We start from the raw sequence: 25,707 nt of genomic DNA on the forward strand, positions 1-25,707 counted from the left end.
AAGGTTTTTGTTTTCGTAAAGGTGACTACAGTGGTCTCAGACAGTTTTTAAATTGTATACAGTGAGATCAACTGATGATGTTACCAACAGTGAATTCTAAATGGGAAGCCTTCAGGGACTTAATCTTGGAGGCTACTAGGGTTTTCATACTAACTAAGAAATACTATTCAAGGTTCAAGCCTAAATGGATGTCAGATGAATTAATGAGGCTTGTGGCAGAGAAGAAAAATGCATGGGATGCATACAAATTATCATGCGACACAGAAGCCTACAGCAGATATAAGCTAATCTGTAATCAAGTCACAAAGGAGGTTAGGCAGGTGAAGGCAGGTTATGAGAAATCTTTGGCAAAGGATGCAAAGAAAAACAGCAAAGAGTTCTTTACTTATGTAAACTCTAGAAGGAAGGGAATGAATCAGCTTGACTCATTTAACATAGATGGTTCGACTATTGATGATCCTGCTCAAGTAGCTAATAAACTGAATGAGTATTTTCCATCTACATTCACTCATGAAAGACTTATTCAAGGAGGGGAATGCCAGAAGTTTATCAAACTCCAACAGGGACCTAAGTGATTTTGTATTAACTGAGAGCAAGGTGGAGGAGAAATTGTTGAAGTTAAACATAAAAAAGGCACCTGAGGCAGATGGAATCTATCCACTTATAATGAAGGAGGCAGCAAGGGAAGTAAGCAAACCCTTAGCCATAATTGTGAGAGCTTCCTTGGACTCAGGGAGGGTACCCATGGACTGGAGATGTTCTAATGTGACCCCAATTCACAAAGGAGGATTAAAGGGCAACACAAGTAGTTATAGACCTGTTAGTTTAACTTCTGTTCCGGGGAAAATAATGGAGTCACTGGTTAAAGAGGTTATATGGGATCACCTAGACAAGACAGCAGTAATAGTTCAGACACAGAATGGGTTTGTTAAGGGGAAGTCTTGTCTGACCAATTCGATTGGATACTAAGATGTAAGATGTGGTCACAAAGGAACTGTATGCATAAAATAATTTTGATATCATAGATTTGTATTTCAGTAAAGCTTTTGATACTGTTGCACGTGAAAGAGTGCTGTACAAATTGGAGCGGTATGGCATTAAGAGCAAGTTACTGCAATGGATAAAGTGATGGTTGATTGGGAGACAGCAGAGAGTGGTAATCATATACCTCAACTAATGCTAATGTTCTGTGTATGCCATATCCATAAATTGCATTGCTTCATACAGCATGTATGTCCCCCCCCCCCCACCAATTTTTCTTACTATTGAATACACTATGAATTGTCAAGCTAATAGAGCAAACTTATCTGCGAAAAGATCTAAACCTCCCAAACACTTCCTAGTTCATTTTACAAATATACTGTAATAGTCTGCCAAACCCCATGTACTTTTTCTTACAGAATCTCAGTTATCGGTTGATTCAACCACTGCTCATTTCAGTTGCCCAAATTATTCGTTTATGATTCCTTGTGCTATTTTTGCATATGCCCGTTTCAATATTCCCTGTCAGAGACTTGGTAATTTGGAATCTCCTCTTTTCGATCTTATCTGGCTTAAAATCTCTCTTCTTCATTCTGTCAAATTCATCTGTTGTCTCAACCGTTCTCCCAACTCCACTAATCATTTGGAACTCTTTGACTTCCTCTCTTTACAACTTGACTTTCTCCAGTCCAACTTCCTAACAGTGAGGTAATTTTCTTTGGTGATTTTAATGTTCACAACTCCAGCTCGCTTCCGTTTTCTAGTCAGAGAGACCCAGCTGGTCAACATGCTGAGGCTTTTTTGATTACTAATGATCTCGCACAGATTGTTCATTTACCTACCAGAATACTGGACAGTCCTAAACATACAGCCAACACACTTGATCTTTTAGTCAAAACAACCCTTCTAAGTACACGGTCGAAGCGAGTGGTCCTTTAGGCACCTCAGATCACAACTTGGTGATTGTCTCTTCTCCAATGGAGCCATTATCTTATGGCTATTCCCAACCTCTTATTGTTTGGCATTACAAGAATGCAAAATGGGATGACCTGCGAGACTTCTTATCTTCTTTTCCTTGGTCGGATTACTGTTTCAAAACTTCTGATGTCAACGTTTGCTCAGATCGTGTCAGTGAAATTATTCTTGCAGGAATGGAATCCTTTATCCCACACTCCACTTTAAAATCTCGTCCTTTATCTAAACCTTGGTTTTCCAATAAATGTGCTAAGGCTGTTCAAGAGAAGAGCATTGCATATCGTAATTGGCTTGTTTCCAATTCTTCAGTTTCATTTTCTGCCTACACCAAAGCTCGCAACAATTATAAAGCACTTTTAATCGTCCCAACTAAATTTTGAACAGGCTGATTAGAAATCTTGTTTCTTTCCCTAAAGGTATCCGAGCATTCTGGTCTCTTGCTTAAACTATTGGACACAATTTTTGCCCATCTGCTTCCACCTCTGTCAAAACTAGATGGTTCTATTGTCACTTCAGCCAAGAATAAAGCTGACCTGCTAGCATCCCATTTTTCTTCTAACTCATGTATTAATGATCTTGGTAAAACACCTCCCACCATTCCTAGCACACTCCATTCTATGCTTCCTGTGGTCTTTTGTCAAAAGGATTTCAGAAGGCTTTTGATGAATCTTAATGCTATGAAAGGTCCAGGTTCAGATGGTATTTCTCCACTTGTTCTCAAAACCTGTGCTCCCGAACTTACTCTTGTTCTTTCTCGCCTTTTTTCACTTTCTTATTCCAAAGGTGTTTTTCCTTCTGCTTTAGGCAGTGCACCCAAAACCTCTCTCAGGGTTCTAGATACCATTCAGAAAAGGTCAGTAAGGTTAATTAATGACTCATCTCTCCACTCTCTGTCTCATAGATGTACTGTGTCTGCTGCATGCCTTTTCTACAGATACTTCTATGGACAATGTTCTTCTGAATTGGCTTCTATAATTCCCACTCTCTCTTTCAATACAGTCCGGATGTGTTCCGCCACCAGCCAATGTCCATTTACTGTCCAACTTAAAACTCACATAACCAACTTTTTATCTTCCTCGTTTATTCATTCAACTGCTGTTTTCTGGAACAACTTTCCTTTATACGTATTTCCTGAAAATTGCAGTCTACAGAAGTTCAAGTCTAATGTCAACAAATATCTTCTTTTGTCTTTTCATCCTCGAACCCATGCATGGTACTAAGTACTATAGGTTCTAATACCTCTCGTGTTTGGTGTTTTCATTAAAAAAAATATATATATATACATATATATACACCCACTGTATGTGTGTGTGTGTGTGTGTATGTATGTATACACAGAAAGGAGTCAATGTGAATGGACTCAATGTGTATACACAGAAAATAGTCAATGTGAATGGAGAGTACCTACACCATTTAAGATTTGCACATTGTGGTCAAAAGCCAAGATTCCAAAGAATTAGAGGAAAATCTTAATTAGTTATGCAGAGTTAGTAAGGATTTTGGACTAAAGATGAATATGGCTAAAACAAAAGGAATGATGAACAAGTATGCCACAGAAAGGGATATAATGATTGAAGGAGCAGTAATTGAAAAGGTGGAGTCATATACTTATCTGGGAGTAGTTATTAGCTGTAATAATGATAAATGGTTGGAAGTCAAGAGAAGAATAAATTTTGGATGGATAGCATTCAGGAAATATAGTCACATACTGAGGGGCAATATCCCAGTTTGTCTGAAATGTAAAATAATGAACCAATGTATACTCCCCACCATGACTTATGGAAGTGAAACTTGGGCACTCACCAAAAGAATGGAAGAGAAACTGAGAACTACACAGCAAAGAATGGAATGAATTATATTAGGAATCAGACTGTTAGATAAGAAGAGAAACACATGGATTAGGCAGCAAATTCAAGTAAAGGACATTCTTTTCAAAACTAAAGAATTAAAATGGTCTTGGGCAGGACACAGCTGGAAGACATGATGATAGATGGACTAAGAATATAACAGAATTGTATCCAAGAGGAGCTAGAAGAAAACCTGGAAGACAACGACGGAGATGGACAGATGAAATTCATGAGTTTGCACAAAACAGAAGGAACTGGAAAGTTGCTGGAGAGGTCTTCATCGTGCAGTGGATTGAAAATTGCTGATGATGATGACTTATCTGGGACAAGTCATTAGCTGTAATTTATGATAAATGGCTGGAAGTCAAGAGAAGAATAAATTTCGGATGGATAGCATTCAGGAAATGTCACATACTGAGGAGAAACATCCCAATTTGTCTGAAACTTAAAATAACGAACCAGTGTATACTCCCCACCATGACTTATGGAAGGGAAACGTCAGCACTCACCAAAAGAATGTAAGAAAAGCTAAAACTATACAGCGAAGAATGGAACTAATTATTTTAGGAATCAGACTGTTAGATAAGAAGAGAAACACATGGATTAGGTAGCAAACACAAAGAAAGGACATACTTATCAAAACTAAAGAATTGAAATGGTCTTGGTCAGGACACATAGCTCGAACACATTATGACAGACAGACTAAGAAAATAACAGAATGGTACCCAAGAGGAGCTAAGTGAAAACCTGGAAGACAACGACGGAGATGGATAGATAAAATTCATAAGCTTGTGGATGGTAAATGGATGCCCATTGCAGAAAACAGAAGGAACTGGAAAGTTGCTGGAGAGGCCTTCATTCTGCAGTGGATTGAAAATGTCTTATGAGATGATTTTCTTCATTTTTATAACCTGTGGATAATATTGCACTTTAATAGAATCAAAATTCAGTTCGCTGACGGATAATTGGTGCGTACTGTAATTATTTTATGGCATCAGCATAAAAAAAATAATAAATGCTGGCTTGTTCGGATTATTGACGTTTCGAATTGTTCACATTCGGATTTTTGACATTCTACTATATATAAATTATTATTACAATGAATGATAGTAGTAGGTCTCTAAAGAATATTCATTCTTTGCAAGTTATGATAATAATTATTATGGTAATAAGCACTGGCTTTTGATAATTTTTTTAATCCTATGTCTTTTTTTTTGTATTGCCATACAGAACAAATAATCATCTCAGAGGAGATTCTAAATTAGTAATTTGGAATCTCCTCTTTTCAATCTTCTCTGGCTTAAAAATCTCTCTACCCCATTCTGACAAACTCATCTGTTGCCTCTATTATTCTCACAACTCCATTAATCACTTAGAACTCTTTGGCTTTCTTCAGTCCAACTTTCCTAACAGTGAGGTAATTTTCCTTGATGATTTTATTGTATACAACTCCAGCTGGCTTCCATTTTTTTATTCACACAGACCTTGCTGATTGTGATGCTGCGGCTTTTGCAATTACTAATGACCTCACACAGATTGTTCATTTACCTACCAGAATACCAGACAATCCTAACCATACAGCCAACATTCTTGACTTTCACAAACAACCCTTATAAATGCACAGTTGAGGTGAGTGGTAGGCACCTCAAATCTCAACTTGGTGATGTTGTCTTCTTCAGTGGAGCCTTTCTCTCATGACCATTCCCAGCCTTCTGTTGGTTGGCATTACAATAATGCAGAGTGCGATGAACTGCACAATTTCTAGTCTTCTTCTTGGTTGGATTAGTTTAAAAATTTTGATATGAATGTTTGCCCAGATCACGTAGGGATGAAATCCTTTATTAAAATCTTGTTTATCTAAACACTAGTTTTCCAGTGAATGTACTTACGTTGTTAAGCTAAGAATTTTACATATTGCAATTGGTTTGCATCCAAATCTCCAGGTTCATTTTCTGCTTACACCTAAGCTTGCAACAATTGTAAAGCAGTAATTAATCAATCCAAACTAGATTTTGAACAGGCTGTCATTTACCAGTTCCTCAAATGCTGATCTCCAGGTAGTAGTAGTAGTAATAATGGAGGCATGTGATGCAAGAAAGAAAGCGTTTGAGCTTATTTAGCATCAGCCTAAAAAAAAGATATTTCGCACATCCCTCAAAGTTTGTCCAGTTCCTCCTTGAATTTATTTAAGCTATCAACTTCCACAACGACAGATGGAAGTTTGTTCCAGCAATTAACCACCCGCCGGCTAAAGGCAAATTTCCTCACATCTATTCTACAACTGTCTTTCCTCAATTTGAATTTATGCCCCCTCGGGTTCGTAATCTGAGCAAGCGGAAGACTTCCATTAGAATTCAGTGTGCTCAGCCCATTAAAGGCCTTATTCACCTCAATCAGATCACCTCGCAGGTGCCTAGTCTCCAGCCACTGTAATTTGCAGAACTTAAGCCTTTCTTTGTAAGAGGACCCCCTTTATTCCCCTCACAAATCTTGTTGCCCTTCTCTTTACACACTCAAGCAACTCTACATCCTTCCTAAAATGAGGCCTTCAGACCTGTATGCAGTACTCAAGGCGTGGCCTGGTCATTGCCTTGTACAAAGGGATAATCACCTCCTTTTTCCTATTAGCAAAATTCCTGTATATACAATATCCCATGACCTGCTCTGGCAGCTTGTCTCCTTGCTCAGAAAACTTCATCTCTGACTGCACAATTACTCTCAGGTCTTTTTCATTTTCTACCACCTTAAGTGTAGTACCACACAGTTGGTACGTTTCTCTGGGGTTACTTCTACCCATATGCAGTACTTTGCATTTGTCAATGTTAAAACTTCAGTTGCCACTTCTCAGCCCATCTGCCCAAATTTTCTGGATCCTGTTGCAGTAGCACACTGCCATTACTGTCATTAACAACCCTGCCAACCTTTGCAATACTGCAAACTTTGACATGAAGTTTGATATACTTTTATCAGTATCATTGATAAATATTTAAAACACCAAACCCAGGGAGACTGCGCTAATGCCATTAGTCCGTGAAGAGCAGCATCCATTGATTATCAGTGTCGATCTTCTCCCACTCAACCGCCCTTTTATCCATTGTAGTAACTTACCCTTAATACCATACTGCTCCAATTTTTAAAGTAGTCTTCCATGTGAAAGGTTACATCTACATTCACACATAAGGAGTTATTTAATGAGGGGAGTGCCAGAAGTTTATCAAACTCTAACAAGGAACTAAGTGATTTTGTAATAACTGAGAGCAAAGTGGAGGAGAACTTGTCGAAGTTAAACATAAAAGGGGCTCCTGGGGTGACGGGATCTATCCATTTATATTAAAGGAGGCATCAAAGGAAGTAAGCAAACCCTTACCCATAATTATGAGAGTTCCCGTGTCACTGTTAGATCCCCATGCAGTCTTGTCGATGATATATAGGAATTTTGCTAGCAGAGACAGGCAGGTGATTATCCCGTTATACAAGGCAATGGTCAGGCCACACCTAGAGTACTTTGTACAGGTCTGGAGGCCTCATTTGGACTGGAGGTTGACAATATCCCATTGACAATATCCAATTGGCAAATGTATCACCAATTCACAAAGGGGGTTCAAAAGGTGACACAACTAACTATAGAGCTGTTAGTTTAACTTGTGTTCCGGGGAAAATAATGGAATCACTGGTTAAAGAAGCATTGCAGGATCATCTAGACAAGAATGCATTAATAGTTAAGACACAGTATGGGTTTGTAAAAGGGAAGTCTTGTTTGACTAATTTGATTGGATACTATTATTTGGTCACAAAGGAACTGAATGCCAAAAATAATTTTGATATCATATACTTGGATTTCAGGAAAGCTTTTGATACTGTTGCACATGGAAGACTGCTGTAGAAATTGGAGGTATGGCATTAAGGGTAAGTTGCTACAATTGATAAGGGGATGGTTGAGTGGGAGACGACAGAGAGTGGTAATCAATGGACACTGGTCTTCGTGGACGGATATTATTAGTGGGTTTCCCCAGGGTTCGGTGTTGGGCCCATTGTTGTTTTGTATATTTATCAATAGTATTGATGAAGGTATATCAGCTTTAATGTTCAAGTTTGCAGATGATACAAAGGTTGGCAGGGTTGTTAACGACAGTAAAGACAATGTTACTCCAACTGGATATAGATAATTTCGACAAATGGGCTGAGAAATAGCAACTGAAGTTTAACATTGACAAATGCAAAGTATTGCATATGGGTAGCAATAACCCAAGAGAAACGTACCAACAGTGTGGTACTACACTCAGGGAAGTGGAAAGTGAAAAAGACCTGGGGGTAATTGTGCAGTCAAATATGAAGTTCGCTAAGCAGTGCAAACAGGCTGCCAGGGCAGGTCATGGAGTCTTGTCAATGATATATAGGAATTTTGCTAGCAGAGACGGGCAGGTGATTATCCCATTATACAAGGCAATGGTCAGGCCACACGTAGAGTACTTTGTACAGGTCTGGAGGCCTCATTTTAGGAAGGATGTATGGTTGCTAGAACGAGTACAAAGAAGGACAACAAGATTGGTGAGGCGAACAAATTGGTTCTCTTACCAAGAAAAGCTTAAGTTCTGCAAATTGCAGCACCTGGAGAGTAGGTACCTTCGGGGTGATCTGATTGAGGTGTATAAGGCCTTGAATGGGATGAGCAAGCTGAATGCTGACGGGATTCCTCCTCTTGCTAAGATTAAGAACTTGAGGGGGACATAGATTGAAATTGAGGGAAGATAGCTGTAGAATACATGTGTGAAAATTTGTCTTTAGCCGGGGGGGGGTAGTTGATTGGTGGAACAGACTTCCATCTTTTGTTGTGGAAGTTGATAGCCTAAATAAATTGAAGGCTGAGCTGGACAGGCGTTTGGAACGAATGGAGGGGTGAAATGGGAGGGTTTTTTTTTTTTTTTTTTTTTTTTGGCTGATGCTGCATAAGCTTGCTTTCTTGCATCGTATGCCTCTACTAATGCTAATTAGTGTCAAAAGCTTTCCTGAAATCCAAGTATATGATATTAAAATTATTTTTTGTATCCAGTTCCTTTGTAACCACGTCATAGTATCCAATAAAATTTGTTAGACAAGAATTTCCCTTAACAAACCCATGCTGTATCTGAATGATTACTGCAGTCTTGTCTAGATGATCCTGCAGTGCATCTTTAACCAGTGATTCCATCATTTTCCCAGGAACAGAAGTTAAACTAGCTGGTCTGTAATTACTCGTGTCACTGTTAGATCCCCCTTGTGAATTGGGGATACATTTGCACATTTTCAGTCTGTGGGGACTTCCCATGAGTCCAAGGATGCTCTCATACTTATGGTTAAGGGTTTGCTTATTTTCCTTGCAGCTTCCTTTAATGTAACTGGATAGATCCCATCCGCCCCATGTGCCTTTAACTTCTATGGGATGTGGTTTTGGCACATTATACCTCTAGTTGCTGATGCGGCATTAAAACCCAAACAACCAACCAACCCCAGGTGCCTTTCTTATGTTTAACTCAACAATTTCTCCTCCACTTTGCTCTCAGTTATTACAAAATCATTAAGCACCCTGTTACAGTTTGATAAACTTCTGGGATTTTCCTCCCTTAGTAACTCCTCATGTGTGAATGTAGATGCAAAATACTCATTCAGATTATCAGTTATCTGAGCAGGATCATCAACAGTCGAACCATCGATATCAAGGGAACCAATTGATTCACTCTCATTCCTTCTAGAGTTTATATAAGCAATGAACTCCTTGCTGTTTTTCTTAGCATCCTTTTCCAAAGATTTCTTGTAATCTGCCTTTGCTTGCCTAATCTCCTTTGTGACTTGATTCCAGACTAGCTTGTATCTGCAATGGACTTCTGTGTTGCCTGATAATTTATGTGCATCCCATGCATTTTTCTTCTCTGCCACTAGTCTCATTAGTTCATCTGACCTCCATTTAGGCCTAAACCTTGAACAATATTTCTTAATCGTTATGAAAACAGATTAAGTAGCTTCCTTGAATGCTTCCCACTTAGAATTTGCTGTTGGTAACAACATCAGTTGGTCCCACAGTACAGAATTTAAAAACTGTCTGAGACCACTGTAGTCACCTTTACTTTAGCAAAAACCCTTTCCTTTATCCCTGATGGTAATTATATCTTTAAGTAAATCCCACATCAGTACACTGTGATCACTGCCACCTAGTGGTTCCTTTATCTGCACATTCTTAATGCATGAATAATCACTGATGATAACCTGATCAAGAGTATTACACTCTCTGGTTGCCTCTTGAACATGCTGCTGCAGAAAACAATCATCCAGTAAATCCACAAACATCTTACTAGTGTGCAAGTGATCAACCCACAAGTTCCAGGTAATTTTCCAGTGGGGCAAAGAAAATTTTATTGATTTCAATCCTTCTAAAACTCAGTCCTATCTTATATTGCAAACAATGTGCTCCTATGCTTATCTTCACGACACTCAGATTTCTAGACAAGATCACGTATCTCTTTTAGGGATTATACTCTGACTTCAAATCTCTCTTGGCATAAGTACATCACAAATGTTGCTTCTTCTGCATCTAAAAAACTGGATTTTCTGTTTTGCTGTCATTGTTAACATTTCTTCTAAACGCCGTCTCTGTAGAAATCTCAAATCCACCTCACAGTGGAATGTTGTTCTCACACCTGGGGTAGTGCACTCATAACCTCTCTCAGGCTTCTAGCTGCTATTCAGAATAGTGTTTTTGAATAATCACCTGTCTCATAAAGTCTGTCATAGATGTTCTGTTTCTGCTGCATGCATTTTCTATAGATAATTCCACAAGCACTCTTCTTCTGAATTGACTTCTATAATTCCCTCTCTCTTCCAAACCAGTCAGCATCCTTTTACTCTCCAACTTTCAACTCACAGAACCAACTTTTCTGCTTCCTCATTTATTCATTCCACTTTCATTTTCTGGAACAACTTCCCTTTGTATATATTTCCTGAAGATTACAATCTACAGAAATTCAAATCTAATGTCAGCACATCTTTTTTCATTTTCTTGACCTTCAGCCCATGCACAGTGCTAAATACTATAGGTACTGATATCTTTCATGTTTGGGATTTTCATAAAAAAATAAAAATTAAAATAATAATACTAGAACTTGCAATTTACGTAAATACAAGAAGTAAAAATGATAAGATATGTGAAATATCTATCGGTGGAAAGGTGAATTTATTTACTAACATGAATAAAAATCTTAATTATCTGTGCTAATGGGAGAAGTGGGATGATGCCAGTTAATCAAAATATATGATTTATTCACTACTTACAACCAAAATAGAAATTGGTCTGTTGCAGTCCTTTGCTTATTTCTACTTCTTTCTGCTAGATGTTTCATTTCAGAATAAGTGTGTTGATGTCATTTATGGACAGATTTATACATGAGCCTCTTGGCTTGCCTGTGCTTCTGCTCCTTTGTTCATATTTCCATGGTTGCTTTCAGCATACACATTTCTCACTGTGTATCTACTTTTCTGTATTGTCTTTCATAAGGTTCTTTCCTCATTGGCCTGTGCTAGGACTGCCTTGTTTTTTAACTTTATTGGTCACAGGCATTGTCCCATGTATGCCAAACTGGGCTTGCTATCTGTGAGTCTAAAACACTAATGGAACTGATATACTAGTGACACTTCAGTCAAATATACCCAATTTGCATTAAATTCTGGTCGGTCTGTTGACAGCCACATCCTCTGCTTGCACCTCCACGATTGTGGGACTGTTAGTAACCCTGGGTATAACTACCATTGTGCAAGTCCTGAAATACAGAACCTAGCATACTGGAGGTGCTCACCCAGGTGCGAACCAATGTAAGTAGCAGTCGAGGTGTGGTGCCCACACGGAGGAATGCCGCCCCCTCTGTTTTACCTGGCAACACTAAGTGGTAGATGACTCTCATCAACCAGTGCTGTACCACCACTTTGCTTAGTGGAGGCTTGAAGAGTGGAATGCATGTTTAGTCTCCAGAGCAAAGCTCCAGTAAACCCTCCCCCCATCTCTTCCATTATACAGTATGATTGATCTTCCATTATGCAGTATGAATGAAGAGATCCAATCTTCCTTACATTTCAAGGGTACAGCTCTAAAATGGTGTTTGTAGGCCAGCTTCTAGATAGTCCACCGGATTGAATCTATTGGTAACTATAGGAGGCTTCTGGGTCAGCTAATCATTGGAGGGAGTCCAAGTAGTGTGGCGCCTCCATAGCCAGGTGGGCAGGAGCAGCAGTGCGTAGCACACGCTTCTTGATTAGACCGGGGTTCGAGCCCGTGACCACCAAATACGGAGGATGCGGAAAGGTCAGGGAATGATCACTGCATATCCCCGGAGCAATATGGCCTTAGTTGCTAATGCTCCTAAAAACCAAATAACAAAACCAAGTAGTGTGTATGAGGGGGGGGCATTGTTGATGCCACATTATGTCAAGGAGCTGGGTATTTTGCCATGTGTACACCATATCCAAAAATTTCATTACTTCGTTGTATTGGGTTTAAACTTTAAAAGTGCAAAAATCTTGTGTTTTGTAATGAAATTGTCTTAAAACTTGTATTGATAAACTACTTGTGCTATAAAATGTTAAACATATTTGAAATCAGCATACAAAATTGGTTTAGAAAAGTGTGTTTACATTTTTGGTGGGAAAAAATAGTTTAATTTTGTTGATTTGTGTTATTGATTTGGGAGAAACTTTTCATGGAGAAATATAAGTAATTTTTTCTGTTGTTTATAGTATAATGAATACATAATACATCACTTATCTGATGTTTGTTCTAATAATGTTATCTGATTCATCACTTGTCTGGTTTTTTTTTTCTAATAATTTTATGATTCATCACATCTCTGATTTTTGTTTATCACTTATCTGATTTTTGTTTTCATGTTCTAACAGGACACATCAGGTAAGTTGTGCTTTTTTCCTTACCTATAAAGCAATTAGAACATGACCTTAGGAAACTGTCTTTGACTACATGTAGTGACATGACATTTTTCATTTCATTCTATTGCAATAATATAATGATGAGGTTTTTCCCAGTTTTTGCAATGACTGGCCTCCTATGTAAAGTATTCATTTAGAGGTTAAACCAGCACGTAATCATGAAAATTTCATTGACATTTAACCTTGGTTATATGCACTCTCACTGTATGTAAGTAGATTAGATTTTGTTACTGCTGATTTGAAAGCCTCATCTCTCATTCTTGAGAGCGGGAAAGAGAATAGATTTCACCAGCATTCAAAGATTTTATATGGGAAAAGTGTTTTCAGTACTATCCCTTTTATCCACAGATTTTAGATTAAATTTAATCACCTGGCTGATTAAAATACCAATTAATTTTTATGTGCATTTGTTTGGTATGAAATTGCATTTCTTATCAAATATTTATTAAAATACTTGCTCTTTTTTTCTTACATTTTAATTACTAGTATAATTTGTTAGTTTGTCACATTGAAAGTGTGAAATTGAATTGAAGATATCTGTATTTGATACTTGTATTTCATTAACTATTTTACCATTTGTAATACTTTTATTCTAGTGTAAAAAAGAAAAGGATACAAGTGATTACCATTCTAGTTTGGAATTTAATGACACAATAGAATTTGGAGATGAAGAATTGGATGATGACATATTAAAGGTAAAAATATTTTATTTTTATTAAATTACATTAGTGTATAATTAACATAGATGTTTGTGGAGTTGGCAAGTTTAGGGGAAGGAGGTTGTTAAAAGAATTTTTTTTTTTTAACCTTCACTATGAAAAATAAATCAAATGCAACAAATTGTCATGATTAGGGTTATCCTTGGCAAGTGCAGTTATACACCTTTAAGTACCAGGCCACCCTGATATTCAAAATAAAATAAAAATAAGAAAAAGTCAAAGCAATGCACTTGCCATCAACAGTGCAAATGCATGACTCCCAGGCAAAAAGGTGCATGCTCATTCCCACCAGTGCACGAGTGCCACTTCCTTAATAAATAAATGAAATTAAATAAAGACAGGGAACTTCTGAGTACTAACTCTTGAAGGGGACATCAGCTCTTGTTGTGAACTCCAAAAAAGGAATGTATTTTAGTTGACTTTTGGCTAGCCAGCCAAAAGTCAACTAAAATATATTCCTTTTTTTCCTTCTGTATCGACTTTTGGCTAGTCAGCCAAAAGACAACACAGAAGGAAATATTGAAGAAAACTAAAGTCAAAATCAGAAAACTTGCCATGACCATTGCTCTCCATAGGTTAAATAAGCAAATATAACAAACAAAATGTAAATGTTGACCCAACTATTCCACAGATCTAAACCAAATGCAAATATGCAAATCTTTCTGTACATTAAAAACGTTTTCCTCCTAGTGATATTTATTCAAGCCAATGGGTGAAGAAGGTGAGGAAATTACGTCACTACAAATGCAATTAATTATTGACAACTGCCTCCATAATGTTCACCAACCTTGTATACGTACTTCCCTGTCTAACATTTGATGTTCCATTGTAACGTTTTATGTATATTAATGAATATTGTATAGTTGGTAAATATTTCAGTAAAATATTTTAGTCTTGCTCTTTTATGAAGCAACAATATTCCTCATACATTATGGAACCCAAAGCAAAAGGCCTTTTCATAAGTGACCTATATAAATGCAGGTAAATAATTACATTGTGATATTTATTTGACTTTGAGAATTCCATGTACTTTAAATGCAGAGGTAAATAACTACATAGGTCATTTCCTTATTAGATACCGATCATAGTGACATAGTGTTTTTTGTTTGACGGCACCGGAGGTCTCCCCCAACTCTGCATTTTTACTCTGTGTAGAATACAATATTCTGCATAAGGCCAGGGTGTGTGTTAGTGTGAAGTATTAGTGTGGGTTGTGTTGTTCCTCTGTCTGCTTAGCCTGGGGGCCTGTGGAGAGCCATTAACATCACTGCCTTATGGAGGCTGGCCAGAACACATTAGGAGTTGGCGGGGTGAATCCTGGTGTAGCCTAGTCATCCAAGGAGAGCCCAAAAAAAGAGGGGGAAAAATATTGTAAAGGAGATAACGGGGAGATAGGAAAAAGGCGGGATAAAGGGAGCAGAGAACAGAGGGGGGAATAGTTGAGGTACTCGCCTGATTTGAAAGGGGAGACAGTAAGGGGACCCCTGGTACAGGATGCCCATCCTGGTCCAGAGGTGGGAGTTGAAAGTGGGTGGTGGGGTGAGCCACCCAGGGTGGGGGAGGGGATTGGGAGAAGGAGACTCAACCACCCCAGGTGGTAAGAATAAAAGAACATAGGGAAAGAGATTCTTATGGTGGAGCGGTCTTTTTGCAGCTCTGTCCCATACTGGCCTGGGGGTTACCCTAATGGCCAGTGTCAGCATCCCATACCATGCCAGCTCGGAAAAGCAACAGCATGGTGTCAGCTTGGATAACCATGAGGCCTCTGAGGGCCTGCATAGCCATCAGCCTGTCCAGTGAAGAGGCTAAGATAGAACATGCAATTAATAATAACTTTCATTCACTCGACATTCACACAGTTTTACTTTTTATAGTTTTTTCTTACACTTTCTATTTTCTTTTATATATTAGATTAGATATCGTTCAGTGCGTTTTGACAGGTGTGTCTTTTACATAGAAAAGATTTGACTTACTCTGTCCTACCACTACATATTACATAGAAAAGCATGCACAGGGTTTGGCAAGCAAGTGGCGAAGCCACTTGCTTGCCAAATGGCTTCGCCATTTGGCAAGCAATATAGAATTAGCATAAATAAATCAGCTAGAATCCTAGTTATAATAGAATTAGCATAAATAAATCAGCTAGAATCCAATAATAAACAGAAACAAAATAAAAAAATAATTTAAAACATAATATATATTTAGCTTATTATGTGGCAGTCATGATCATTCAACTAAAGAGGGACATAAGAAACATACTGATTAAAATGGAGTGGGGAGATGAAATGCATCAGATGAGATGCATGAAATGCATCAATTATGTCTATTTTTCATAGTAACTTGATTGTGTCTCCAGAATAAAAAAAGGAGACACTATTATTGTAAAAAAAAATGCAACAAATTAAGATTACAGTTAATTTACAAATTAATATTGACACTCAAGTTTGTTTTGTTATTTTCATTTTTTTATTCTAGAGAGTAATGGGTATGAAGTACTTTATGGTTTGAGCTTAGTTTATTTCCTTTTGTGTTTGGATTGTATGGAATGGGGACATACATTGATATTTGGCTGGATAGTGGTCAATCATTTTTTTTATTGTTTGTTTGTTATTTGGTTTTTAGGAGCATTAGCATCTAAGGCCATATTGCTCCGGGATATGCGGTGGTCATTCCCTGACCTTTCCGCATCCTCCGTATTTGGTGGTGACGGGCTCGAACCCCGGTCTAATCAAGAAGCGTGTGCTACGCACTGCTGCTCCTTCCCACCTGGCTACGGAGGCGCCTATTTTTTTTATTCTAGAGAGTAATGGGTATGAAATACTTTATGGTTTGAGATTAGTTTATTTCCTTTTGTGTTTGGATTGTATGGAATGGGGGACATACATTGATATTTGGCTGGATAGCAGTCAACTTAAATAAGATCTTTTTCAGAGTTAACAAAAACTGATATCCTTTTCAGAGATGGCGTTTGTGAGTTTTTTTGTCTTTATTTAATTTAATTTAATTTATTTGTTTGTGTATTGTGAAAGTGGCACTCATGCATGGGTGTGAATGTGTTGCCTCCTTGTCCCCTAGGAGTTGTGCATCTGCACTGCTAAATGCGAATGTTACTTTGTCTTTTCCTGATTTTATATTATTTTATTTTGAATATTGGGGTTCTTTGTACTACTCAAGGAGCAGAATTGCACCTTGCCCATTTGTCACAACTGTTGGTATTGATAGTAACAAATGATGCAAGGATGACACTAATACAGGTACCGGACCATTTATCCGGCAAGCTTGGGACTGGAGGTGACCTTGATTTCTGGATTTTCCCGGTTTTCTGGACCAAGGCTTAATACATAGTTAAAATATAAAATAAACAATGAAAAGTAAAGAAAGAAATTGTATTTAACAGTTACAAATTAACATACTTCTAAAGCAGGGTCTGTTTAATCAATATTAATCTACTAATCTTCATCTGAAGAAAATTCAACATCTGGGGTGACAGGTACAGGAAGAGAAGCAGCACAGGTATTGGAGGTTGAAGGTTGAGGCTCAGGTTGAACTTCACTTGAAAGTTTCTGGTTGATCTTTGGAAATATGGCCTGCAGATTCTGTTGTTTCATATACTCATAACTTTGTTTTTTCTTTAATGAAAACCGCTTGTATTTTATATCCACATATGCTGCTCACTGAAGAAGCTCTTTTGCTCCATTCCCCAAATCAGTTACTCAGTCAGGCTGATGCACCTATCTATAGACACTTTCTCTTCTTCTTTCATTACCATATATACAATTTCACTATCAGTGAGTTGGAGTACAACTGGAGCATCACCATCAATGTTTATACACTCTTGTATAGCCCCTTCATCAAGTGACTTGGCTACTTCACATGACAAACCTTTTGCATATTCCAATAAATTCTTCACTATTTCTTCCTCACCAGACATACGGAAACCACAAAAATCAGGTTCATCATTATCACCGTCAAGAAATAAGTTAGATGGCCATAGTTTATGCCAGCCATTTATCAAAGTATCCTTGGGTGCATTGTCCCAGGACTTTGCTGCACTCCAAAGTGCATCTTTAACATTAAATGCTTTCTGAAATTTCTTTTATCCCTGTATCTTTGTTGCAAGTGTCTAGAATTTTCCGCAGAAATACATCCCTGTACCTGCACTTAAACGTACGAAGAATGCCTTGGTCTAAAGGCTGAATTAGCGAAGTACAACTGGGATGCAAGTAAACAGTACATACATTGTTCTTGACTAGAACTTCAGCAGGAAGGTGTGCAGAACAGTTATCAAGCACTAAATTTAATCAAATTTAATCCTAACTTGAAACTTTTTTTCAACATTGCCCTGTACTTAAGTAAATTCTGAGATTGCCTGCTCTTAATATCATTAATACCAACATGCACAATAATATCACCTTTTTGCCCTTAAAAGATGATAGCTGCTCCATTGTCATTAACTTTTATGCCCCCTCCCCCCCTGGCATACATACTTGATCCTATTTCACCTAGCCTTTTTTACACAATATCTTTCTCATTTTCCTGACAATTGAGTTATCAAACAATAGTTGCTTATTGTAGGATCTGAGATACCTGCTATTAATTGTCATTATGTTGTCTGCCTAAGCTGGGCAGCTGAGCACTTTTTGTGTCCCTCATTTCAATTCTTTTAAGGGCATCAACCTTATTTTTTAAACCCTCATGTAAGTCCATCAAAACTCTGAATTTACATTTAATGTTCTCACATTCTTTACAACAAACACACATAGAAACCTCCCTTGGCTGTATTGTGTCCTGCTATGTGTAGATATGCAAACAGACACTACTTTCTTTGCAGCCTTTGCAAAAAGTAGTGCATGAAAGAGAATTGCTTTCAGCAGTTCTCCTATGAATTCTTTGATTATACTCTTACTCTTCTGATTATACTCTTCCGAATAGCACTTATATTGTATGTATATTGATTCAGAACAAAGGTAGGAGATTTACATTACATACTGGGTGATACAGTAACATTATAAAATCATATTTATTATTATTATTATTATAAATAAATAGTATAAAGACTTAATAAAATTTTTTAATAAAACTTCTCATATATTTATACTACGGAATTACTTAGAATAGAACTAAATAGTGTTTATATTGCTCTTATACTGATTACCTGAACAGTAGCAGCATAGTCATCTCTCATTTTCTTTTTAAGCAATTTTGAAGGTCAGTTAAGGAACAAATTCATCCACTTCATCAGATAAACACAGATAACAACTGCATTACTAATCTCAAGCAAAAACATAATGAATTTTAGTAACTTTAAGTAATAAAGAAGTCAGCAGCTCTCAAAAGGTGATCTGAACACCAGGTAGCTTTGATGGCCAATATGAGATCATCACCATTCATAATTCATTATCATTGTCAACAAGAGAATTTTTAAGTGAAGTTAATGGTGATGTTAGAGTAGCTAGAAGATGAGGTTAAAGACCCAAGAGGGAAGAGTATGTTGCAAAATATAAACTGCAAGTCGGGTGTATGTAACTGGGGTAGTTCACAATACCAGGTTAAACTAAAAATTCTTAAAAGTAGCTAAAACAATCATTGTTTTGATGAGAACACAGATTTTGATGGAACGTGTTAAAGGCTTTAGACTATCAGATGACTGTTGTTGATAGGTGAAAAGAGTTACAGTTTAAGTATATTGATGCTGATGATACAAGGGTGGTTCAATAAAGAATCGCCCTGGCCTAGCTGCAGAGGTGTTAGCCTGTTGATTCTTGGCACAGGTTTTAGTCCTTTTCTATCTAGCCACCGTGCAGATTTACACATTTTTCCCATCGATGGATGAGGCTATGGATACCGTTTATGTAGAAGTGATGAGGTTGTTCTTTGAACCATGACTGTTGCAGAAATGAGTGTCTCATCGTCAGGGAAGTGGGTCCCCCAAAGAAATGATTTTAGGGAAGGAAACAAGAAGTCTGATGGTGCAAGATCGGGTGAGTAGGCTGGATAGGGCAGTATTTCATATCCACAAGTGTTGTTGCAATTTCAGAAGTGTGAACTGGGGCATTGTCTTGAGGCATTCTCACACCTTTGGACAGCATGCCACGCCTACATGTTTTGATTTTCTCCCGTAATTTTGTGATTAAGTTGGCATAATAGGCACTTGTAATTGTTCTACCTTTTGGCAGGTATCAGTCATTATTATGCCTTTCTCATTCCAAAACACTGTCAGCAAGACCTTTCCTGCTGACGCTTGGACCCTTGCCTTCTTGGGGGGGGGGGGGAAATCATGATGTCGCCGTTCCATGGACTGCTTTTTACTTTCAGGGTCGAAATGGTGTGTCCAACTTTCATGGTGCCTCCGTAGCCAGGTGAGCAGGAGCAGCAGCAGTGCGTAGCACACGCTTCTTGATTAGACCGGGGTTCGAGCCCATGACCACCAAATACGGAGGATACAGAAAGGTCAGGGAATGACCACCGCATATCCCCGGAGCAATATGGCCTTAGTTGCTATTGCTCCTAAAAACCAAATAACAACAACAACCAATTTTCATCCTGAATGATTAGGCAAGAGAGAAAGTCTTCCTCGTTTTTTTGGCGCAGGGCTAACAACTCTTGTGATTTCTATTGTCGATCAGCCTTCTGGAAACCAGTCAACAATTGGGGAATCCATCACCTCCTGGGACAATTCACGCACAGATATCCGGTGATCTTCCGTGATTAACAATTCCACTTTTCTGATCGAGCTGTCATCAATGGTTGAATGGGGATGACCTGGAATGGGCTCAGATTCTACCGATGTCCGACCACACCTAAACTGTCTATGCCAGTGCTTCACATGCCATAGGATGGGGCTTCATCCTTATATACAGCAGTCATCTCCTTGTGAATTTCTTTAGATTTCCCCTTCAAGAACAGATACTGTATTACAGCTCTGGCTTCAACTTTGTCCATGTTGCTACTTCGTCACACATTCAGCTCTGTAAGATAAAAACAAATTAAGACACAGGGCTGAAATTTTACACCTTTAGTACAGAGATATGTACTTAGTCGTTCAAAGTATTTTTTTATTTTTTGTGGGCTCCAGGGTTCTGCCTATCTCCCGCTGAAGAGGAACTGTACATTATTTACAATTTGTGGTTTTGCAAAACATCTTGATCCACCAATTTCACAGGAATGGTTACAACCAATAAGTATCTTGCCTGAGACCAATGTAGTATACCTGCACATTTGACTATATATCCATAACACTTGGAACACAGTTATTACAATATGTTGAAGGCACCAATTTCTACATTAACCTTCACACCTTATACAGCTATACAGATAGTTAAAACCTACCAGCTCGGTTACAATGAGGTCAGACCTGTATCTTACAATTTATAGAATTTAAGATTTACAATTTATGCACCTTATTAGAGGCCGAAGTCCCAGGACACTGCCCACCCAACAGTGAATCTGGCACATTGACTTATATATACTAAATGCCAATATTGCCATCTGGCAATAAATACAAATAAATTTCCTCATCAAGGTCCTGTAGCAATATGATTAATACCAAGGCAACTATATACAGTGATAGTATACTAATAACATAATTATTCTCAGTTGGCAAGTCCTTTCCTTCTGTGGAAAGCCTTGTCTGCAAAGTTAGCCAGTGCCTGCTAATTTTCTTTACATTTTAAAAACTTGGTGAAGTTATTTACATCATAAACTTCCGTCAATGTCTAAAGTTCAAATCAAATATCTACATAATATGGACATTCTAAGATTACATGTTGGACTGTTTCCTCTGAGTCACATTTACATAGAGGAGGTTCAGCCAAACCCAGAGTAAATCACTTTGAGTTTAGGCTGCCATGCCTGGATAGAAGGAAAGTTAGGTGAAGACCTGGGTTAAACCAGGGCCAATGTTTTTTGTCAAATTCAGCAACTTGAGGTATAAAAAGGGTAGTACAGTGAAACTTCTCCTAATGGACACCTCTCTTTAACGGACATCTCTCTACAACGGACATTTTCAAATTCCCCAACTCACCTCCATTGGTTTTAACGTGTTTTCAGCTTCTGTCTAGCGGACATTCTCTGTAACGGACGCTGACAGGCAATCTGCACTGTTTCGTTTAGATTAGCACTTAATTTGATCTCCCCATAACGGACAGCGGGTGAGCTCACGGCCCTTTTTCTAGGAACTTTTCTTCCATATATTGCCTCAATCGTGTGTTTATTTTCTATTTCCGATTCTCTGAATTTTATCAAGGTTTACGTCGTGGTTGTAAACCCTTTTTCAAGAATTTTTGAGGCACGTGTAAAACTTCTGATGAATTCAGTGTGTTCAGGGGAGGGAATTTGATCGGCCTTTCGTCTTTTGAGTTTCAGTTTTCAATTTTGTTCAGTGTCGTGTGAAGTGCACAATGTCTTCTCGTAAACATTTAACTTTAAAAGTAAATTAATGCGTATGATCGACAAAAAAATAGTGTTCGCAATCTCGCTGCAAAATTCAAAATCGGGAAGACGCAGGTAAGCGACATCCTAAAGAAAAAAAATGAACTGCTCAAACAATTTTGGCAACACGGAAATGATCACGTTCAAAAATCATTCCCGAAAACTGTTGGACTTCAAATTGACAATGTTACGTATGAGTGGTTTTGTCGCGTACGTGCTAAAAAAATTCCCATTAATGGGCCTATTATTACGGAAAAGGCTTTGGAGGTTGCGAAATCTATGGGAGTAAATGAGTTCAACGCTTCTGTGGGATGGCTAGACAAGTTCAAAACTCGGCATAAAATTTCTTGGAAAACCGTAAGTGGTGAAGGTGGATCTGTTGATACTGGGGTTGTAACAGAGTGGACCGTCAAATTGGAAGAGTTATGTAGTGATTTTGAAGCTAAGGATATTTACAACTGTGACGAAACAGGGTTGTTTTTTAAAGCTCTTCCTGAAAAAACAATGAGTCTAAAAAACGAAAAGTGCCAGGGCGGAAAAATTTCTAAGGAACGCTTGACTGTACTATTGTGTACAAATATGCTGGGAGACTTTGAACAACCTCTTGTTATAGGAAAACCACAAAATCCTCGTTGTTTCAAGGGCATAAAGTTGAATCTTTTGAATGTTGACTGGAAGTCTAATAAAAAAGCGTGGATGACACGAGATATCATGAGCGAATGGATAAGTCACTTTAACCAAAACATGATTCGTCAAAACAGAAAAATTATTCTTTTCATGGATAATGCTGCATCTCTCCCGCACATTGAATTGTCCAACATTCAACTCGTTTTTCTGCCACCAAACACATCTGCAGAGTGTCAGCCCTTGGATCAAGGGATAATAAAAAATTTTAAACTTCACTACAGAAAACGTGTTTTAAGACATCTCATTGCAAACATGAACAATGTAACATGTGCGAGTGACCTTGCAAAGAAACTCAGCATCCTAGATGCGATTCAGTGGATTTCCTCTTCAGTAAACGCAATTAGAAAACAAACTGTCGTGAACTGTTTTATAAAGTCTGGCTTCTCAAACGCAAAAATTGAAGTTGTGAACAGCAATGTGGAGCACCAAGAAGAACAAGAACTTCAACATCTATTGACAATGTACAATACTTCCGCTACAAGTGACCCTGGCTACAAAGATATAGACTCGAACCTCACTACAGAAGATGGTGCTCTAGATATCAACGACATCGATATTTTTCAAGAAGTTCCCTCATGAAGATGAAGAAATGGAAGGAGGTCATTCTGTCGAAGAACATATTAACGACGAACCACCGATGAAAATAGAAGAAGTGCTCATACAAATCAATCGTTTAAAAATGTTTTTTGCCGCTGAAGAAGATACTGAAGGACTTTCGATGGTTTCTTCACTCCAAACAAATGTTGAAAACAAAATTATCAGCCGGAAGAAGGTGCAGAAGAAAATAAGTGATTACTGTATGTATTTTTCTTAAGATAAAGTCATAATATGCATAGCACAATTGTATGTATATTATTTACAAAAATATTGTGCAAAATCTGTATATATAATTTAATTTAATTTAATTTTACATTAAACGTTTAACGATTTTTCTTTATCTCTTGTGTATGTAATTGTATATTATTTACACAAATATTGTTCAAAATCTGTATATATTTTAATTTAATTTTACATTAAACGTTTAACGAATTTTCTTTCTTTCTTTTTTTTTTCTCTCCCTCAGACTTCTTGTTAGCGGACACTTCTCGCTAACGGACAAATTTTCGTTCCCTATGGCTGTCCGTTAAAGGGAAGTTTCACTGTAATTCTTCCAGTGTTGGCATTAGTCCATTTGTTTTGCCATTCCTGGAGGAACTGGTTTCTTAATCTAGTGTTGTCTTCTTTCACTGACACATCCAGGTTAACAGAAAACTGTTTGAACTGTGCTGCAATACCCTTTCTTCTACAATACTGAAAGTAATTTTATTTAATTCGTATTTAATTGGCATTCTGCCATTGATTACCTGTAGTGCTGATGTTGAAATCGTGCGACAAGCTCTTGAAGTTGCAATCAGGAAGAAGCGCTGGGCTTGAGTCAAGATTTTTTCCACCATGACTCTGCGTATACTGAGGCCCCAAGCACCCACAGCATAGCAGACAATAGGAATAAATATGCATTTATAGTACAGCTTGAGAGTGGAGGGTTTTAGATCCCAAGAACCTTTGGTAATTCTGATTATTTTGCCTGTCGAAGTCTTGATTTTGCTTAGTACATATTTAGCATGGTATTGAATTGTAGTTTGTTATCTAACATAATTCTTAGGTATTTGTATGGGTTAACTAATTTTATTGATTGTTCTTTAATCTTAATACTTGGAGGTCTATTTTGGTATAATTTTCCTTTGAGAAGAATTTGTTTTGTTTTGGGAACAGAAATAGTTAATTTATGTGTACTACACCACTCATCTAGGTCTGATAGGACTTCATTAGCAGCTTCTGGAGTTTCCAGAAACAAGGATAATTAAATTGTCTGCATAAGCGATCTTAGTAGTGCAATTATGTTCAGTAGCCAGCCACCCATCAAGGACCATACTGGTCCGAGAACTGATCCCTGAGGGCAACCGCGAGTCACAGGTCTCGCAACAGAGCAGGATCCACTGGAGCCCACAAGTGAGCAATTCTGGAAATAATCCATGATGAGACAATAAATAGGCATGGAGACCCTGGTCTCTCAGAACCTCTCCAAGTACACTTTGCCACCAAACAGTGTCAAAGGCCCCTTTGAAGTCTACAAGGAGGCCGAGGACATACTTTTCATTGGAGGCTGAAACAGTATTAATAACTAGGTTAATGGCATCCACTGTAGACATCTCAGCAGTGAAACCAAACTGATATCTGTAGTTTAGGTTTCTTTCTCTATGGTACTTTTGGAATCTCACTACAATCAGCTTCTGTAGTATTTTTCCGAAGACCGAAAGTAAAGCGATTGGGCAGTATGATGCTACTCACAAAATATCATGACTCTGCGATATGTGGAAGTAGGTGAGGGCAATTCTTTATTGAACCACCCTCGTAGCAATTCAGATTCTAGCCAAGGAAGAAATAGCAGAAAATGTTACTGCTATAGGTTTGGAGAAAAAGTAGAACGTTCATTTTTTAGAAAGATTTTAAATGCACTGATTAAATTCATTAATGCAACTCTATTATGATTACTTAAGAACCCTAAAGAAACTGTTATATGCAAACACATGAAACATTCAACTTAAAATTGATACTATGATTTAGTACACTACTTCTTCAAGATCATTTATTGGAAGTATCATAACCCCAGAACCATTCACTGTGAATACGTGAGTCTGAATATAAATGACTGGTAAGTGTAGTATGCTCATGAGTCATTCATAATCATATTTAAAATTTTGTAATTTTAAATACTATACAGTACTTATTTTTCCTCTGAACTTATGGACTATTATATAATCCAGATACCTTTCTATTCTGATAGTCTGGAAAATCAAGATTTTACTGTACTTTGGTAGAAGGTGATGAGGAAGTCCTTGTATATTACATAAAGTAACTATAATTTGGTTCACTTCTTTTTGTGGATCTTTATGAATTCAAAAATTAAAATAAAATAAAATAGTGATAGTATGAGGAGCTGTACAAAAGTAATGCTTCCTATTTTTTTCCTCAGAAAATTTAATTCCTACAAGTATGCCTTTTAAATAAATGACACCTCAGTCATTAACAAACACAGTTATTTTTCCACAAAGTCACCATTTTCT

General features: G+C 37.6%; 1 protein-coding gene across 1 annotated transcript in view; it reads left to right on the forward strand.

Moving 5' to 3' along the window:
- Window positions 1–25,707, forward strand: part of LOC150079408 (bifunctional 3'-5' exonuclease/ATP-dependent helicase WRN-like) — a 307,463-nt gene that overhangs the window by 9,909 nt on the left and 271,847 nt on the right. Inside the window, exon 2 of the mRNA XM_090384034.1 lies at window positions 13,364–13,462. Within this exon, the coding sequence (XP_090240160.1) occupies window positions 13,364–13,462 (99 nt within the window). The remainder of the gene's footprint in view (window positions 1–13,363; window positions 13,463–25,707) is intronic.

The sequence above is a fragment of the Mastigoproctus giganteus genome, chromosome 10 (assembly GCF_048544385.1).
Source record: "Mastigoproctus giganteus isolate SK-2022 chromosome 10, ASM4854438v1, whole genome shotgun sequence".
Taxonomy (NCBI): Eukaryota; Metazoa; Arthropoda; class Arachnida; order Uropygi; family Thelyphonidae; genus Mastigoproctus; species Mastigoproctus giganteus.